Source organism: Manacus vitellinus, unplaced genomic scaffold, assembly GCF_001715985.3.
Source record: "Manacus vitellinus isolate BGI_N305 unplaced genomic scaffold, ASM171598v3 scaffold_7_pilon, whole genome shotgun sequence".
In the NCBI taxonomy this organism is placed as follows: domain Eukaryota; kingdom Metazoa; phylum Chordata; class Aves; order Passeriformes; family Pipridae; genus Manacus; species Manacus vitellinus.
In genome coordinates, this window is record NW_021940813.1 from 14,197,837 (window position 1) to 14,215,290 (window position 17,454).

At 35.9% G+C, this 17,454-nt stretch overlaps 1 protein-coding gene across 1 annotated transcript; it reads left to right on the forward strand.

Annotated features, from left to right (window-relative positions):
* Window positions 1-177: 177 nt before the first annotated feature.
* On the forward strand, window positions 178-14,122 carry FANCB (FA complementation group B). Its single transcript, XM_029964776.1, has 8 exons — window positions 178-1,436; window positions 2,356-2,508; window positions 3,016-3,108; window positions 6,628-6,756; window positions 7,642-7,808; window positions 9,890-10,344; window positions 11,141-11,378; window positions 13,116-14,122. Exons 1-8 carry the CDS (start codon window positions 504-506, stop codon window positions 13,534-13,536), a joined length of 2,589 nt encoding a protein of 862 aa, XP_029820636.1. The 5' UTR covers window positions 178-503; the 3' UTR covers window positions 13,537-14,122.
* The last annotated feature ends 3,332 nt before the right edge of the window (window positions 14,123-17,454 follow it).

Below are 17,454 nucleotides of genomic sequence, written 5' to 3' on the forward strand. Positions count from 1 at the left end.
TTAACAAGCACTATACCTGAGACAAGGCTCTTAAATTTGGAAATTCAAGCACCACTGCTTTCCAGTCTGCTCAGTATATTTATGGTGTTGACACCTCCTATTCAATCACACAAATTGCAAATGTACAGTTTGGTTTGGTTTCTATCAATTTATATTATTCTGTGCAACTGTTGATAACCAGAGAATTCATACCTAGGCAAATAAGCATTTCTGAAACGTTTCTGTTGCTTAAATCTCTCAGTACAAAGTTGTTTAACCTCATTTTTAATCTGTGACATTAAACTACATACTGACCTCATTCTTCAATCGCTCATGATATTGTTTTACAATGCATAGGTTTTCTTAAAGATCAGTTCAGCTAGTCCCAGAACAATTTATCCTTTTTTTCTTGTTTGCTTTTGTAGGAGAAAAATATCCAGATAGATTCAAATTCTCACAAAGAAATAATCCTTGGGGATGCATATTTTTTTTTTGTAGAGGAATATACATAAAGACAAATCAAGATGCTTCTGGGTGAGCAAGAACAACTCTTGTCCTACAATGGTGAAGTCCTTGTATTTCAGCTGTCAAAACCAAAACATGTGGAGGGAGCAGCTGATAAAACAATGAATCTATGTGTCAGAAGAATGGCATTCAACAGAGACACTAAGGTATTTGTTCAGAAGTCCTCTGGAGCATTCAGCATGCATGCTAGTCACTCAAAAATTGAAATGATTTGTTGTAACTGCACAACAGATTCCAGAACAGGGATTATTCTTCCCTGCATTTTGATGAAAAAGAAAAAACGGAATAATGTCAAATACATTTTACTGTTGCTTCACAGTTCAAATCAATTTGAGCAGTCCTTCCATTTTAAATTGGATTATGAGCTAAAAGAAGACATCAGGTTGTTTGCTGGCCCGTCAGTGCTGTGGAGACACGCCAACAAGCTGTTCTACATCTCTTCCAACACCTGCACGGTTCAAAGTGCTCCTCTTCAGCTTTCTTCAGTTGTATGGACAGGTGAAATTGTAGGTGAAGGCACTGTTGTCTTAGGGATAAGAACTGCTTGCCTGCCAGAGAGTGAAGATGCAGATGAGTTTTCCATTTCAGACAGAGCCATCTGGGGTAGCGAATTCTTTGGATACGCAATTCAAACACAGAAAATGCTGACTGGCACGTGCTTCATGCCCCATGCTTACAGCAGAGTGGTATCTTCTGTCTACGTCTGCAAGAGTGAGAGATTGAAAAAGCAGCTCCGAATATCACTTGTTGCTATAACCCACAAGAACCAGCTTATTTGGTTCCAAAATGGTCTCCCTAAAGGTGTTTGTGAGCTTCCTTTTGAGAAACCATGTTCGGTAAAAACAGCTGTAACCAGTAGCAATGATTTGCTATTTATTGTGTCTTTTGCCTCTGGGAATAGCTGTGTTGTACAGAGGAGAGACAGCTTACAGGTACTGGGGGCTTTAAACAGCTCCATTTTACCACTATCTTTTTTGTTTATGTTGTCTTATTTGAAGTTCCTGCAGCTGAAAAACTGCTCATTTAAGTTTGTTAGAGTTCTTGTTTGTTATTGTTTCTGATGTTAAAATAACCAGTCTAAAGTATGAGATTGTTTTGCTTTCGTTGCTTGCTTGTATATCTGAAAATGAAGCTGGGATTCTGTCTCTTAAAAATACACTTATGAATCTGAGCCTAAGCTGCTTCTGCTAATTGCAAACTGCAGTAGTGTGAGAACTTGAAGTTGTAAGACAGTTATGAGTGTGCCTACATAATTTGTGTTAAACTGATATTGTTGCAAGGCATAAACTACTCATTGGAATTGAAAAGCTTTTTGAGTTTCGTTTCCTAGTAACAAAAAGTGTTGTTTCGTAACAAGAAGAGGCCTTGCTATTGTTTCTTAAAGTTCGGAGAGACAAAGTTAAGTGCTAGGGTTTTGTAATAACCTGACAAGAATACTTACATAACTCAGGAAATAAAAATTTGTCCTACTTAGTTGTCAGCATTATTGTACAAATTTGACTTTACATTTCAAGCATATTTAAGTGTGTAACAAAGCAAAAATATTTCTCATTGTCAAAGTTATAATGCCTTTAACTGATCTGCAAGTATTACTGTTCTAAAAAAATGCAGCCGTTTGAGTACACTGAAAAGTTGTCATCTCTGCAACCTGTGTTCTGGAAAGTGATCTTTAAAGAGAAATAGCTAATTTTTCCCAGAGTTACATAGGCTTTAAATGATGGGGTGCGAGTGAGAGCTTAAAATTCAAAACTACTGTATTCCACACAGCTGAATAAGCTGCCTCTCTATAAAAAGCAAGCTTCTGCAAATGAGATCTCAAGTAAATCTATTTTAAAACCTTTTCTACTGTAGGTGGCTTCCAGATGCCAGAAAGTGAAGTGTGTTCTGGTGGATGATTTTATTGGCTCTGGAAGTGAGCAACTGTTACTCCTTTTTAAGGATGACTCCAATACAGACGTGTTAAATACATTCAAAATAACAGACCTTGGAGGGGTTGACTTTGCAGTAAGTTGAGCTTGCCTTTTCTCAGCTACTCAGTCCTTGCTTGCTAATTTAAGAAAACCTCAACAAATCATTGAAGTATTGGTGCAAAGTGAAATTGGATGTGTGCTGTGAAATGCCCTGAAGTTTGAATACAATATTTTCTGCTGTAATCATAAATTATCTGAAGAGATTATCTACTTCCTTGATAGTATCAACATTCTTTTCGGAAATTTATGCAGTTGAAAATGCTTCACATATGTAACAGTTCTGCTACAATGTTGGCTAAGGGCTTTTAATTAAGGCCATAGTGCTTGTTAATTAGCTTCCCATAATTGGGTCTTTCCATTATATTTTATCAAAATCTAACTGCATTCAGAAGATAAGATTTTTCTTTTAAAAGGCATCATGTGGTTCTGCTGGTTTTCTGCATTTTCCCACAGAATTTTATAATGCTGTGTAATAGCCTGTACCTTACTTCCAGCTTTTTAATTCATTCAGGATTTTGGTTTTGTTTTGGTTTTCTTTCAGAGTGGTATTAATTATAAACATGATGTTCCTGCCACGGAAGGATTGCAAGAGAATGGTTTGCTTACTATCCAAGCTCTTGAAACAAGATTGCAGGTTTGTACTCAGCTGTTCTGCCTTCATATTTTCTATAAATTATTTTTCTGTATCATTACATTTTCTAAAGGGTGAGGTTAATTATGCTGTTTTTATTGAAGAAGTGGTTCAGGAAAAAAGACAACATACTTAGTATCTATTCTTAAATCAGTGGTTGTCTTTGTTTCGGTTCTCTCAGTTGTTATAAATACAATTGGGGTAATTGTAAAGGTCTAGTTTAATTTGAATTAAAAGTTTGAGCTAATGCTGAAGCTATCTTATCAAAGCTTCTTAACAGTCATTTTACTCATAGATGTTTAAATCCGATTTAATAAAATTAGAATGTTTACTTCTTTTGTTCCACATGCCATAACTTTCAGATTGTGTAGTGCCAGGTTCCCAGTGCTTTTGCACAAGTTGGTTACTGTTGTTTCACTATCTGCTGATGTTTCTCTTCCTGTTCCTAGTGGTTTTATAAGGGTAATTTTACAAAGTACAGTAGGTGAAGCTAAAGTGTATCCTTCTTTTAATTAGCATCATTTATAAAACAAGCTGGGGGAAACTTGCTAGAGCCCAAGCAATCCATGGGAATATATGACTGCCTTTCTGTTTAACTTTCTACCTGCCTTTCTCTCTTTCATCCTGTTAGTAAATACCCAGTATGTGCACCAAGAAGTGTTTTTGCACTGTGTGTGTTGGCCTATACCAAATGCATACTAGTTGGCAAAATAGGAAGATTATTTAAAAAAAAAGCTCATATTGAGTCAGATCTCAGATTGAGATATAAGGCTATTGTTAGTTTGCTAAAAGTGCTTTAACGACAAGATACAAGGTATTTATTCCCATAATTTGAGAATTAGTGAAAACTAAGTGGAGTATTGTGTCAGTTTTATTTCCAGCCTTTAAAAATGAAGCAAATTAACTAGCAATAGTTTGCCAGTTAATAAATAAATGAAGGGAGGGCATATTAGGAAAAGATTGAAAAAGAAACAAATTTTCTAGCTCTAATAACAAACAAGATGTCTAAAGAGATGTTATGCTTCTTCCAAAAGATAAAAGCTGTTGTTCTGAGAACAGTGGTCAAAATGCTTTTTTGCTTTTTTGCATCTGTGTTAGGATCAAATGAATAATCTGGTTTGTACTTTCTACTGGTTCTACTGGAAACAAACCACTGGCTGGAGATTTCATTTATCACATGCTGATAAAGTTGTTCTTACAGACACAGAATCCTTCATAAGACCTCATTTATTTCAGTATTTTTAGATCTTTTTAATCTCTGATTTTCAAAGCCACATGCTAGCACAAATACTGTAAGCAAGTTGGAAATCTTTCTGTGTTTCAATGCTGTAAATCTTTGAAATTGTCAAGCTGATGAACTTGGAAGTAGGTACAGATATTTCTTTTTAACCTTACTGTTGTTTTGCTGTTGACATCTCCATTGTTCTGTATTGTATTTGCTGAACAATGAAGTATTCTTGCTGGTTTTTATAATCTGATGTATAATTGAATTTCAAGGATGATTTTTTTTTAAGCAGTAGGGTTCTGGTTTGAAGCCTGGGTTCTGGTTAGCTTGGGAATTTCCAAAGGTTATTTGGTCTCGGAGTGGATCCCCCTGATATTTGTCATCAAAAATCATGTATTCTAGAAATTGCCAATCAAATCGTGTTTTGACAGTCTCTGTGGAATCCTACCTTTTAGAGCAAAATGAAGCAGATGCAGCCCTTTTTCATCCTCTGTTGCTTTACCCTTGTTTCATGTCTGCAAAACTGTTTTCTAGCCGTGTGAAAATTTTGGCAGGACTGAATTATGGTCCACTATATAAGTAGGTTGCATTTATGTTATACACAGCCATATATAAGTTGTGTTTTGGAGGTAGTGAAATTGAAAAATAGATCAGTTTGTGCATTTTTGAACTGTTCTATATTTATCTTGTATACAGTCTTTTGGACCTGAATCCAGCCTTTTCTTCTATTAATATTTATTTTTCTTTAACATGTGTTTTAGTATCTTCTGAAGAAGACATCCTTTGGCAGAGCACTGCAGATACATTTCAACAGCTGAGGTTACAGGGTTTCTCATGGTTTTAGTTGGTTGTTTTGGCAGAAATACCACAAGTCAGAAGTATCTTTATGTCCACTGGTCTGTTGTCCTCTCCAAATACTTTACAGTTTTGTAAGGGTTATAATGCTGGATTTACTCACAGCTCTGTTGCGTTTGGCTCTGGTCTGCCTTGTTTTTATGTTCATGTTTATTTTCTGTTCTGAGGTGATCTAGTTTTATTTTCTTAGTTTCACAGTGCAAAGCTTGGAACTTCTTGTGCTTGTTGTGCAGTACATCTTGGCACATAGCAGAAAGGATGTGCCTGTCCCTTGTGCCAGAGAGAGTTGATGGGCACTCCTCAGTCTTGAGTTTGCCATGTGATAAATTCTAGGTCTCTTTCTTGTGTTACTTTATGAGGAAAAAGGGCTTCCAAAAGTCAGCTTGGTCAGCAAGCACACAGCAGTGAATTTTTGGCCATTTTGACTGATTCCCAGTCTGTGCTTCCCCATTTGCTTTCTGTTACTCAGTTGTTTATTCAGGAGTTGACTCCAATGGGAGTAAATGATGATTTAGTATTCTGATGACCTCAGTTAGGAAGGTATTGTAGATTCATCTTTGTTCTTAACTCTTCATTTCTGTCTTCTGGCACTGGAATATTTCTTGGAATCTTGTACTTGGATTCATAGTGTGATAGATAAATTTTTTACAGAACTTCTCATGTTGAGTGCTACTTGTTCTAAATGCCCTTTGCCATTGCAGCTTGAGCAGGAGACATCACTTTGCTTCCATGAATTGTTTTTTTTATTCAGGCTTCTATTGGTGTTATGTGTGATCCTGCCTGGGGGGGTTTGGGGATTTTCTGAGGGGATGGGGAAGAGGGAAGTTTGGTTTTGCATTCCAGTGGTAAGTTTGTTCACTCCTTGGCAGCATTGGACTTCTTAGGATCTTGCTTTCCAGATCATAGCTTTTGAGGAGCTTTCTTAAAACCCGAGAAGCTGGTGCTGGCATGCTTTTTAATTTGGTTTTTTTTGATATTTTTGTTGTTGTTGTTTTGGGTTTTTGTTGTTTGGGTTTTTTTTTAACTGAGACACAGCCAGCAATGTATGTCTGTTTGTAAATCTCCCAGCTCTTCAATTTATTTACTTGACCAATAATCAATGCTAATCTTGATAAGAAAATGAAACTGCTATCAGTGAAAACATGAAGCAGAATTAATAATGAAAGATCTGAATATCTACATAATTTGATAGTTTACCTTCATATTTATCTTAAACTCTAGATTTAATATTGAGAGACCAAGATTCTGAGATTGATACTTTGCAACTGAGTAGCCTGACATGAACATTCTTTAGAAACATTACTTGAGGAATGCCAGGATCTTGGCTTGTGATACTTGTATAAGAGTGGAAAGCTGAAAAGATATTTTGATATCTGCAATAACCTTTCTTTTTTTGCAGGAGACATAAGCATAAGTCTAATGATGATTTTTATCTTTTACAGGCAGGTTTCACCTCTGTTCGAGAGCTACAGCAGCATTTAGAACTCCAAAAGAGGGTTATTCTTGAATCTTGCAGAGCACTGATAGATCTTGTTGAAGAAAGAACCCATATTCTACCAAAAGCAGAAGAGGTAAAATGCAGAAGATGGTACAGATCACTTCTGAATTCTGCTGAGCCATTTGTAGAGGGTGCTGCCCTCAACCTCTTATTACTTTCATCAGTAGGGGTTGCCACTATCAAAACTCATTAATCTGCCTTTTAAGTTTGGTTCATTATCTTAACTTGCCAATGTATGCACTTAAGAGTGAATTTAGTTGTCTTTTGTCTTTCCTTGAAATTGCTGTGCAGAATACCTCCTGACAACTGAGTTGTATGGAGGAGTAACCTCTAACAGAGTTAGTGACAAACAGCAGGGGAGTGTACAGTCCTAATTGGCACAGTTGCCTAGAGACTGAATATCTGTCTGTGATCTAACATGTTACAAAAAGTGAGCTGTCATAGATTTGTGTGAGAAAAATCGATTTTATAATGGGGGCAGAGTGAACTGTGGGCTGAGAAGGTGATGGAGGTTGGGAAAATGTTATCTTAATATGTTGCTCCAGAAAAGCCTCCTAGTTTAATTGAAATGGAGTTGATCTGCCTTTTAGTTACTGTTGTGGTCCCTTTCAAGTTAGCCAGCTTTGGACAACAAAGTGTTGAGCAAATAAATATACTAATATAGAATAAATTCTAGCACCTTAAATCTCCTTTGGGCAATTAATTGTGTGACAGGTCAAGATTTAGACATGTGATGTTCACAAGGAGAGAACAAGTTTTACTTTACATATCATGTGTTTTAAGAAAATGCAGTTCTATCTTTTGAACCTGTTGTTGAGAATAAACTAGTTTATATATTTCATTCTGTGTATCTAAAAAGCTCTTCCAACAATCATTTGTGGTAAACCACGAAATAATGCAGTATAAAAAGAACCAGTATCTCTACTTAATTTGCCTAAAAAACCCGTTTTTCTGTAAGGAAGGTCTTGTCTCTCTCTGGGATGATGTAGAAAATCCTCCTCATTCTCTTAGTGAAGAGACACCACTGGCGTCTAAAATCCCAGAGCACTTCACAGAGAAATTGTGGCAGCGTGTTGTGGGTGACAGCTTTGTAGTTGGAGTAAAACTAACTGAATCCTTTCACTGGTAAGTATATAAATTAATCTAATAATTTCATTGGTAGTTTTATAGAAAGCGAATGTGCAAGTTAAGCTCTGCAGTAGTGAGAGTGGATTTTTAAGCTTTGATTTTTTGCATTTTGAACATATGTATTTAAAGTGGTTTTTTGTGTGTCTTTGTCAGTATTTTTGCTGCTGCTTGTCTCTCTCTAGCACTGTGCAAAAAAATACATTGTATAGCCAAAAATCAGTTGTGTAAGTATAATTACTAGAGACTTTTCACAGAAGTTTTCTCTTTTTTTGACAAAAATTATGGTTCTTTACAGTCCATGCTGACATAGCTATGCTGACATCAGTATATGTTGTAAATAAGGCTCTGTTTTAAGTATACAGTTCCTGATGTTTTACTGTTAATTGCTTGCCATTTCTAAAGAGTGATTTACTTGAAGAAGCATAAAAGAAAACATACTAAGTTCTCTCATCAACTTAATAAGTACTTAGGTTTTGACTATTCTAGTCAAGTATCCAGTCAAAGTATTTGCAAAGCTTATGTATTGTATAAATTATGTAGAACAATAGAATGATCAACCATACAATACTTAAACCTTCCAAATAATTTGTTGTCATCTTTACAATTATTTGTTTATTCTGTTTATTTTAATTACTCAGTTCAGTTGTAAATACTACCTATGTCATTTCCCCCTTACAGAGAAGGAACTCATTTGCAACACAGGTTGAAAATACATGAAACATAAATTTATGATGTTCATTGTGTAATGTAAACTTTGGTGGAGTCAGAACGTGCCTTTTGACCCATGTTTCCACAAGCAGTGTAGCTGAGACTGTGTTAGGGTGAGCTCAAAGACTACTGATGCCACTGAAAATCATTCAAGTGGTTGTGAGGGAGCTGACCTGTTACACCCTCTGACCATTCTGCTGGAGCTGTGGGTGTCTTCTTTCTCAACTGCCAGATTGCTGTAACTTTACAAGAAAGTTGATCTCATCCTCTTGACAGCCCCTGTTAAGAGCCACTGAGGCAAGAGATTGTTTTTGCCTTTCCAGTGTTTGTTCTTTTAGAACTGATGGTGATGACTTTGGTTTTGAAAATTAAATGATTCATTCTTGCATAGCTTCAAAGATCCTCAGATTTTAAAATCCAGCAGCAATATCTAGCCCTCTCCCCTATTTTTACAGTTGAGAAAAGATCTGTGGAGAAGTCATTTGTCAAAAGTTACCTGGCAGGCTAGCAGCAGAACCTGGGTCTTCTGGACTCTAAATCAGTACTGTAATACAACAACCTGTGTTTTTGGGGAAAAGGGCTTGCTTTCTCTCCATCCCTAACACTGAAATTCTTTATAGATTATTTTTGTTCTTCCTAGTAATGTAAGATTGCAGTGATATCTTAGATTGTGTTATGAGGTGGTGATACCTCTCTGTAAAGAAAATTGGAGATTTGTAAGACTTTCAAAGACTTTCTCAGTGACATCTTGAGATTGAGTTGATTGACAGAATAATGTATTCATTGAGAGAGGATCTGAAATAGTAATATTAGGATTTCACTGAAACAACCCTGTGTTGAATAAATAAAGTACTTCTTACATTTCAGGAAATTGCTGCATGTTTAAGGTAATGGTATCTTAAACCTTTTATTTTACTCTACATTCAATTTTATTTTAATATCTGTAAAAATATAGATCATCAGAAGGGCTTTTAGTCCTCAAAAGCTCAGAATTGATACTTTCTGCAATTTTTTGTTAAAACTTAAGTTAAATCTTTAAAAATAATTTACGAATGTGGTAGAGTATCTACATTTTTTTCAACCTTTTCTGGCTGAATTAAACATCCAAATTCTTTCAGTTGAAGAGAGGCATCGAACTCCTAAAAGCTATTTGAAAATTCAGTCCACGTTTTGAAAATCTTTATACTAAGCTTAGATGAAATAGTCATGTGAAGGACTTATACTCTTTGCCCACTCTGTGACTTAACCTGGAATGGTATTGGAATTTGTGGTAGTCTTAAATGTCTGTACATATCTGCAGAGTTATGGTTATGCGTCAGGTAGCAAAAATATGAACTGGGAGTGCAGTCGTATTGTTTGGATTTTCACAGGTCACTGAATGATGTCAGCTTATCTTTAGTGATGGATCAAGACTCCTCTTCAATTTCTCCAATTATCAAGTGTCAAAGTAAAATCATTAAGCTGAACAAGGCCTTCTCAGCATTGGCTGTCTCCTCATGTCAAATTGAGCCGCCTCCAAAAAAGATTAAATTTGACTTACGTAGCAAGGATGATCTGAAAAAAGAGTTTCCTAAGAGACCTTCAGGGGTTCATCTGGATGGAGCAAAGACAGTCATTGCTGTTACCAGCCTTTCACCTTTACTGGCGTTTCATCGTGTCTGCTGTGCAGTTCTTCTACACGCGAGGAGGCGAAAACACAGGAGTGACGGTTTACAGGAGAGCAAACAGGTCACTGTACTCTGTGGGAAACTTTTGTTAAGTATGGAAGATATTTCAAATGGAAGATTTTCAGTAAAGATGTTGAGGGATAATAGTTACTGTACAGGTAAATAGATTTATATACTTTGGATTCATAAATATTTATGTATTTGATTCTTCTGGTTATTCTAGGTGATGCCAAACTAAGTTTTCAACGTGTGATCACATCTGTCTCTTTGAACAGGAACTGCATAGGCCTTTTGGGAATTAGAAGCTGGGTGAAATACGAGATGGAACATTTTTCAAAATGGAGTTGCTGTAGGGTTTTGTGCTAGCATTGATGCTGAAGGGTATCTGGAAAGGATAATTTTGAAGGTGTCTGAGTACAGAATGCTGATATATATATATATATGGGGTTTTTTCTGCCACAGTATTACCTCTTAAATAATACCCAAGTAATTGAAGCTTTTCCTCATCTACATGTCTTTTATGGTCATTTATTTTCCTTTCTTTTTATGTTCCTGATTGAATTGATTTTTTAACTGAGCTTTCGCTCACAAAAAGAAATATCCTTTTGATTGTTTGCAATGAATTTTAATTTTTCTTCCTTTAATGCTGTATCATTGCTAAAGCTGAATTGTCATCTTACTATCTCAGGAGGCTGTTAATAGCCTTCTTTTGGCAAGGTGATGTTTATCTTAAGAGCTTTCATTATATTGATGGTGCTCCATTAATCAATCTTTTGCTTGACAGAAGTAGGTATAAGAATTTAGGTGAGAAGAAAATTCCCAAAGAATGCCCGAATGCAGGTGCAAATGCTTAATGAAAACTAGAAGTATGAGCCAAAAATCTAAACACATTTAATGCATGCAGCATGATCAAAATATTTGGGTCAAATATCTTTTTATTATATTTTCTTGCAGGTGCCATGGAAGATATACTTGCTGTACTTGCAACAGCTGTCAGATTCTCCTTTCAGATTATGTCTTCTGACTGCACATTGACTCCAGTAAATTCATGGTTGCTGGGAGAAATGGAATGCACACCGTTTAAGGAATGCCATGACAACATATTCTGTCATAAAGCAGGAAATGTGTATGGTACAGTTTTTAACTGGAGCCTGAAAAATCCATTTGAAGGGGTTCTAACAATATTTTGCAGGTAAATTCACTTGAAGCATAGCATATATTCATCATTCCATACAATGCTTTTTTAGTCTTTACACTGTTTCCTAATGATACCATAAACAGCAGCCAAAATCATAACCAATAGGCTTCCAATATGATGATATGATAACAATCAGCAATAAGAGAATTATTTTCAGATCAGAACTACAACAGAACCTGAACTGTATTGTTTAATTTTGTCTAGGTTAGAACATCAATTAGAATTAGTTAGAATTACAAATAAGTCTAGTCTCCAGTAGTATCTACTTGGTACTGTTTCTTCTCTTCATTTTGCTGCATCCTAATTTTATTTTATTTTTTTTTTACTTTATTCTTAGTATAATGTATAATTTTTTCTTCAGTGTGTGTTGATTAAAAGAAAAATCCTTAAGGGCATATTAAAACAAAAAACCCAACCAAACCACAAACACCAAATTATACTAAGTTTAAATTTATTGCTAATTTTTTATTTTAGTACTGCAACATAAATTTAGTCTCATTTTGTACATGTTTCTGCTATATTTATTTCCTATCTGCCATGATTATGGAAAGGAAATAATCGGAAGAGTCTCAGTGATTTCATTTCTTATGTAGATTCTTGAAGGAATGTTTTTAAAATTTCCTGAACCAGGCTAAGCAAGTTAGTAGTACTGCCATAATTTATGATTTAGTGGGATAAGGCTTATAATGTAAAAAGTACTTCTTGAATATTGACAAATGTTGCTGTCCTGAAGAGTTCAAGCTGAAAAATAAAAAAAAGGTAGAACTTTCAGGAGTCTGTATTTATAGTGAGGTTCAGTCTTTTACTCAAATTAGGAGTTGATCTCCTTTATGTAAGAGGACAGGCTGAAATGTTTAAGAGATCAATCAGTAAAATTTTAAGTCTCAAGACTCTTTGTTCCTTTTGAAAAGTTAATTTACTTAGTGCTATTCACTTTTGATCCTGTTTTGCATTAATAGTGAGCTGCATGTTTATGGTGTAACTATGATTCTACTTTCTGCATCTTTTTTTCCTGTCTTTGGATTGACCTTTTATCCAGCTAGGATATTTCTGTGACAGGTGGAAGCTACAGACTATTCTTTTTTTCACAGCCTTTCAGAAACCAAATAAACTGTACATTACAAGTAGTGGAATGTTAAGATAACTAAATTGAGCTAGAAGTACTTCAAGGAAAGATGTCTTTCTGATCTGTGTGAGAAAACTCACTGTTTCAGGGTGCTTTTGGGTTTTTTGAGTTGAGGTTTTCTTTGTTTATCAGGGCAAACACTGGGAATATGACTTTAACAAACTCTGCATTTCTCTAAGAACAAGGAATATGTCCCTGTGTTGTATATGCTACACTGCTATCCAGGAGAGTAGGTTTCTTGATGATTACCAACACTTTTATTTGGCTTTCTTAATAATTTTGAATGTCTGATTTTAAGTGCACCCTCTGTTTAAGAAAGACAAGCTGTAGGCCACCTAACAGGCATGTACATACCTATTGATAGTGACAATCAATGAATAAGTGATTTTTTTTTTCTGCCTCTAAATGCTTGTTCTTGTATGTAAAGTACACACAATACTTAAAACTATAATCAACATAAGTGTTTCTATTTTGTTTTCAAGTACCTTTGTTTTATTTTCCACTATGGAATTTTAAAGATATAAGGTTGTAATAATAATAATAATAATAATAATAATAATAATAATAATAATAATAATAATAATAATAATAATCTTCTTTTACAGAAATCTGACTGTCGTGTTCCAGTGCCTTCATAGCCTTACTAGAGTTCTCCCGCCAAGCTGCCGTGTAAAACTCCTGAGATCTGGAAGAAAAAGTGTACTTAATGAACAGTTAGCACTGGCTTTGGAAAAAGAAATGCTCACCTTGAAGAGTTCTTTCTTCTCAAAAGAAAGTAAAGCTGAAAACAGTTTGACATGGGGGAATGAGGCTGGCAAGAAAATGGATAATGATCCTCTGGCTTCTTTACTGGACACTGAGGAAGGAGTCCAGCAGTTCAGGAAGAAGCTTCAGAATGAGCGGGAAGAGAGTGTGCTAAGTATGAATCAAACTATGAATGGTGCCCTCTACCAGAAAATTGCTTTGAAAATAGCAGAAGCTCAGCTCAGTTCAGATATGATTGTGTGGAGACTGAGCAAATCCTAGAAATGAGTGACTAAATTTATTTTTAAAAATTTTTATTAAAATTATACTACTAAATAATATTTATACTTTCATGGGTCCTTATATTGCTTTGTATTCTAAAACTCTGTTATTTCTACAGATAAATACTGGTATTTTGATTGATGACTTGTAGCTGCTTTGGCAAGAACTTAATATTAAAGATTGATGAGTCATTATTTTGTTACAGATTTTGAAAATATATTTTAAGGTATTTTTTAATAAGTCCTCCTCTAAAATCATAATTCTTGAACTATAAATGAACTATGTTATATACAAAAAGTAATAAGCATGTGCTCTTTAAAATAGTTTTGTTAAACCTGAAAGATAACTGTTTACACAGGTAAAATTTAAGCATTTTTTAGAAATCTTAAGACAAGTATAGAAAAGATCTAAGCTATGCAACCTATTTTAATTCATAGTTTGAGAATGGAGTTTGACATTCTAATTCAAAGAAGAGGCAGTTTATCTTCATGATATATCAAACCTTTTAAATAGTTTCTAGTGATACCACCTGAGGAAGAAGACTGATTGTACCTTTCAGCCCTATCTTCTAGAGCCCACCCTTAGATCTGAGAGATTATGGAGTATTTTTTGGAGCTGGAGAACCAGATTAGACCTCTTACCAGATTTCAAGAACTCGTGAACATTCACTTTATAATAAAACCGCTTCAGGTTTGGGAGGTCCATTCCCACACAGAATTTAGTGGTGGGGTTAATCTCATTGGTAAATCCTTCCTTGGGCATTAACTGACCTTCAGTGTCAGAAGATGAGTTTGCTCAATCCCAGAGTCAAATGATTGTCTGCTGATACTGGCTGCTCAGTGGTTTTGGCCTATCTCAAGTAGTTTAAATAATAATGGGCAGCTTTGCCTATTATTCCTCCCTTCTCTGGTTTGAACAAGACACTGCCTATGCATCCAGGAAGAGAACTGCCTGTACTACTTGCTGAGGTAGTAACTTTTTAATCAATTTTTTCCACAATTTTTCAGCTTCATGAGAGGCAGAAGAGTAATTTGCTTCCTTTTATCTCTGCTTTACATAAGTAAAACATTGCTAGTGTTTGTCACTATTTTTCTGAAGTTGTCAAAATTTTGCTTTTCATTTTCCCTGTAAACAGAGTTTTAATAGTTAATATCTCCCACATGCACTCTCTCTGACAATGAAAGTTTGGCAGGAAAAATGGAAGATATTGACTCAAAGGAGTACTGATGTTTCGGAATAATTTTATGTCTTTTTTTTTCATCAGAAAGTTCAGCTTCTGAATGTGTGTCTTCTAGATGCACTAAGTGGTGATGTTTTTCAGTCCACGGTGCCTTCTCGTATTGGCAACAGGAGTGAACCAATGCACATTAAATGCAAAGTACTAGCTAGAAAAACAGTAAATGAGAGAACACTGTGCTTTGTAAGTTCAAACCATTTTAGTGATGTAGCTTCACTTTTGAGATACTCAAAGTATTAAATTACTCCTTTTTAGCTATATAGAAGGGAAATTTTCCATTAAGATGCCAAGAATATCTTAAGAAGTTGTCCTGGATATTTGAAACTCAGTATTTACTGGATGAGAAAGAATTGTTAAAAAAACTCAACTTTCTTTGTTAAGCCACAGTTCTGTTCAGGCAATAGTCAAAGCATAAGAGCTCATTGTCAGGGCTTGGCAGTCAGCTGTCACTGAAATTTCCAGAAATTCCTCATTATAAACACTTAAATGAAGTGAAAAATCTTGAAAGTGCAATCCTGTAGCTTGCAGCAAAGGGCAAGACCTTGCTAAACCATCTAAGCAGAAACCTTCAGAGCAACAAAGCTACTGTTTAGCTCAGGGCACTTGAAGGAGTTTATGCAAAGCAGTGTAAACAGTCCAGCAGATGATTTTTATTAGCACTACTGTAGCAACCTGCTCTCATGTTGTAATAACCATCATGTTTGTCTGTCTGTTTTTAAAGAGAAACTTCCAGGTGTTCACATCCCTGTTTTGAACTAGTAAAAGGGACAAATGAAAAGAAGCTGCTAGGCACCGAAGTTGCCAGTTTGTAATTCCATGGAATTGTTACTTTAAAGAAGCAAACAGCAAAATCATGGAAGTGTAGAAGTGAAATTATTAGAGTAGAATAGTAGCACATAAAACAACATGTTCCTGCTAAAGAGTCTTTCCTGGGGCGTTAATGCTTAGTTTACATATTGTCAGATGAGATCATTAAAAGCTTTCCTAACAGCTCTAAGATTCCTGGGAGTAGTTCTCCAACTGACTAATAATGGCACAACTTTCAGTGGTAGTGATGCAATTAGTAGGTGTACTGCATATGCATGGGAGATACTTTTATGTGCCAAAGGTCTCCTTGAAATACTTGAAAGGTTTATGCTGGTATGTGTGGTTTTTTGCCAGGACTAATGGAAAAATGGAGCAGGCATGAACAAAGGTTCAGGCACTCTAGAATCTTATCATCAAATAGCACCAGCAGGAATCTTGTTTAGAAATATTTCCTTTCCTAAACTTGCCTTTCAGAAGTAAAAGCAACTAAAGGTGTTAACCTTCTATTTATTTGATCTATTGTGATGATTAATCTCTGCACATGCTGGTGTTCAAATGAAGAGTCCAAATTGCGCAGACTAGCAAAAACTGGTTAGATTGGCTAACAATGTTTCTATCATGAACAGTTGGAGTTCCATTTTCTGACTTCCAGGAAAGTCTTGGAAATGAGATCTTACATAAAGCAAGTTCTGCAAGTACTTTTTTGAGCAAGTCATATGACAGATTAAATCAGTGGCAGCAACAGTCCTGGGTACAGGGGATTAGTGTTGCCAAGAAATAACTGAAAATGTAGCTGGATGTTTGATTCTGTAAATTCCCCTTTCCATGACAGCAGATCAAGTTGGGAGACATACGCATCACAGCAAACAGAAGGTGTTTTGTTACTAGAGCTGTTACTAATAGCAGATAACTATTCGCACAACACATTCACTTAAACACTCATAATTACTCTGTAGGAGTAACAACTGGGAGGCCAGGCCCCACCTCTGGGACCTCTGACTCCAAGGTAGGTAGTTTAGAAAGTCCTTTGAAGCGCACTTTGCTTCGTTAGGTGTGTATATGTAATCCTGTAGGGTTTTTTTTTTTAGCACGTAACAGGCACTACCTGCTTGTACATGATCCAAGTTAATGCATCCCATGGTTGATACTGATGTGGGTATTGATTGTGTACACAGCCAGTAGGCTTCTGGTGTTCTGAATTTATCAGTTCTGGTGGATTTAACAGAACAACTGGTCTCCAGAGCTTACCAGTCCTGGGAGACTTTCACATGCTGCTTCTCAGCATGTAATAATCTCCTCAGCCTGCTGCTTGCTGGTAAACATTCCTCCCTCCAGAGCTGTAGAACCCTGTCACACAAACTTACACAAAGGGGCCTTTGATAAGGTAGTAACATTTATGCCTATAATCAACTTGTCTTGACCCCAAGAGATCAAAAAACCAGTTCCAAATTCTGGAAACCAGATGTCAGTGGTTTCTATAGGAATGGTTCCAGTCCTCTGGCCAGGGCAGTGATCTATGTGTGCAGACATTTAACTTTTGATGACTGTTATCACCCATTTGAAAAGACTAGGATGCAAAAGGGAAGTCTGGTGTAGGAAGCATGAGCTGTCATGCCTAGATGCACTCTTGTGTCCGCCTTGGCACTTGTAAAGTCAGCATGATTTAAGACTCTTCTGAGAAGAGGGGCTGTGTGTCAAAGAACTGTTACTTCAGCCAAGTTGGTGTAATAAATAGTTTATAGTGATTTTCTCTATCATTCTAAGACCTCTCAGGCAAGAGAAACCTGTCTGCTCTAGAGTAGTTTCTGTTGGATAGTAATATTTCCCTTTTAAGTTTGTGTGTATGTATTTTGAATTAGGCACAGGCTGCTGAG